The 2,392-nt window shown below is 44.4% G+C and overlaps 1 protein-coding gene across 1 annotated transcript; it reads right to left on the bottom strand.

The window, feature by feature from the left end:
• Positions 1-348: 348 nt before the first annotated feature.
• Positions 349-918, bottom strand: LOC131249571 (uncharacterized). Its single transcript, XM_058250373.1, has one exon. The coding sequence runs from the start codon at positions 916-918 to the stop codon at positions 349-351; it is 570 nt and encodes a 189-aa protein (XP_058106356.1).
• Between the last annotated feature and the right edge of the window lie 1,474 nt (positions 919-2,392).

Below are 2,392 nucleotides of genomic sequence, written 5' to 3'. Positions count from 1 at the left end.
TTCTTACATGATCTGTGCTACTTCTATTTCGTCCACTCAGCGGAGAAGGACTTGGTTGAAGGATTGCTTTTATAGGATATCCCCTATGATCGTGAGCTAGGCCGCTAGCCGCTGGATAGTGCAACGATCAGTTGATGTCGCTCTTTCTGGGAACTTCTAACGCTCGAGATATTCTTTGATGTCTGTGTACCATGGTTGGTCATTTGGAGAGGTCTCAGCCTCGTCTATCTGTAGGCAGAACGCGGGTTCATCCTGAAGTTCAACGGTAAGTTCCCATTCAGCGGCTCCTTTCGGGATCTCCAGCATCGAGGCGAGTGTCGCCAGGGCATCTACAAATTGGTTCTTAGCTCAGGGCATGTAAGAGAATGTAATCTTTTCAAATTTCTTAGTGAGATTCTCCAGATATACGTGATAAGGGATCAACTTTTCATCCTTAGTCCTCCAGTCGCCATTTGTTTGATTGATAATGAGCTGTGAATCGCCGAAGACTCGCAACTTCTTAATGTTGAGGATGATGGTTTCTCTTAAACCAGCAATGCATGCTTCATATTCAGCTATGTTGTTAGTGCATTGGAACGCCAATCGCCTGGATTTAGGAATTGGAATGTCATTGGGAGAGTAGAGTATGATGCCTACTCCACTTCCTTTTGAGTTTGTGGCTCCATCGAAGAAGAGCGTCCACTCTCCCACCTTTCTTCCTTCTTCTTCCTCAATCAGGAGGATGTCCTCATCAGGGAAGAAAGTCTTCAGTGGTTGGTAATCAAGCAGAGAGTGTGCTGCTAGGTGATCGGCTAGTGCTTGCCCCTTGATTACTTTTTGAGTGACATAGGTGATGTCAAATTCGGAAAGCAGTAGTTGGCATTTTGCAATCCTGCCTGTTAGTGCTGGTTTCTCGAACAAATACTTCAATGGATCCATGTGGGTGAGCAGAAGGATTGGGTGAGCGATCATGTACTGTCGTAATCGTTGCGTTGCCTAAACCAGGGCGAGGCACATTTTTTTCTAAGCTAGAATATTTGGCTTCATAGCTTGTGAATCGTCGGCTTAGGTAGTAGATCGCTTACTCCTTTCTTCTTGTGTCGTCGTGTTGGCCGAGAATGCACCCAATTGCTTCTGCTACGATGGAGATATAAAATAATAATGGCCTGCCCAGAGTAGGTGGCATGAGCACTGGAGGGTTTAGCAGGTACTTCTTGATCCTTCCGAAGGCTGCTTGGCAATCGTCATTCCATTCCTTTAGCGAGTTCTTCCGTAGAAGCTTGAATATGGGCTCACAGACTGGAGTGAGCTGTGCGATGAATCGGTCTAAGGAAGCCCCAAATTTCTTTTTTAGTCTTGGGCGGTGGCATTTTGATGATTGCCTTAGTCTTGGTTTCGTCTACCCGGATGCCATCTTCACTGATGATGAAGCCTAACAACTTGCCTCTAGTTACACCGAAGACACACTGTTGCGAGTTGAGGCGAAGCTTGAATTTGAGGTCTTCAAAATGTCCTTTGATTGTGCGAGATTTGATGATCATATCTTCCACATAGACCTCTATTTCCTTGTTTATCATGTCATGAAAGAAGGCAGTCATGGCTCATTGATATGTAGCTCCCACATTCTTTAACCCAAAGGGCATAACCCAATAGCAGAAGGTTCCCCATGATGTGATGAAAGAAGTCTTCTCACAATCTTCGATGACCATCTTGATCTGATTGTAGCCGAAAAAGCCATCCATGAAGGAGAAGATCTTGTGTCCAGCAGTATTATCCACCAGCGTATCGATGTGAGGCAAAGGGAAGTTGTCTTTAGGGCTTGCTTTATTGAGATCCCTGAAGTCGATGCACATCTTGACTTTGCCATCCTTCTTTGGAACTGGTATGATATTTGCGAGCCATTCTGGGTAGTTGGAAACTACCAGGAATCCCTTATTGTATTGTTTGATGACTTCATCACGGACCTTAAGGGCCCATTCTGGCTTCATTCTTCGTAGCCTCTGCTTGATAGGCTTCATGTCAAGCTTTGTTGGCAAATGGTGTACCACCAAATCTTCATCGAGCCCTGACATGTATTCCTAAGAGAAAATAAAATTGGATAACCTTGGTCTTGGGAATTCCATCATCTTCTGCTTGTTCTCTGGGGACAGTGATCTACCTATGTGCACTTCTCTAGGGAGTTCTGCTGATCCCAAGTTCACAACTTCAAAATCATATGCCACAACATTGGCCTTTGTTTCAAACCTTTCAAGAGAGTCTTCAAGTTCAAGAGTTATATCATCATTTTCCTCATCCAGGGCTTCATCCAAACCCATGAGTTCGAAGTCTAATTCTAGATCGAAATCATACGAGTCGACCTTGAACTCTTGCACTGCGTGTGAAGTGTTTGGCATAATGATTTTTGAAAGTTTTT

Source organism: Magnolia sinica, chromosome 6, assembly GCF_029962835.1.
Source record: "Magnolia sinica isolate HGM2019 chromosome 6, MsV1, whole genome shotgun sequence".
Classification (NCBI taxonomy): domain Eukaryota; kingdom Viridiplantae; phylum Streptophyta; class Magnoliopsida; order Magnoliales; family Magnoliaceae; genus Magnolia; species Magnolia sinica.
Note: the sequence above shows the minus strand (reverse complement) of the source record. Positions and strands in the feature narration are given on the sequence as shown.

Coding starts and splice junctions, on each gene's coding strand:
- LOC131249571 (XM_058250373.1), bottom strand. CDS start 918: ATGGATCCATTGAAGTATTTGTTCGAGAAACCAGCACTAACAGGCAGG.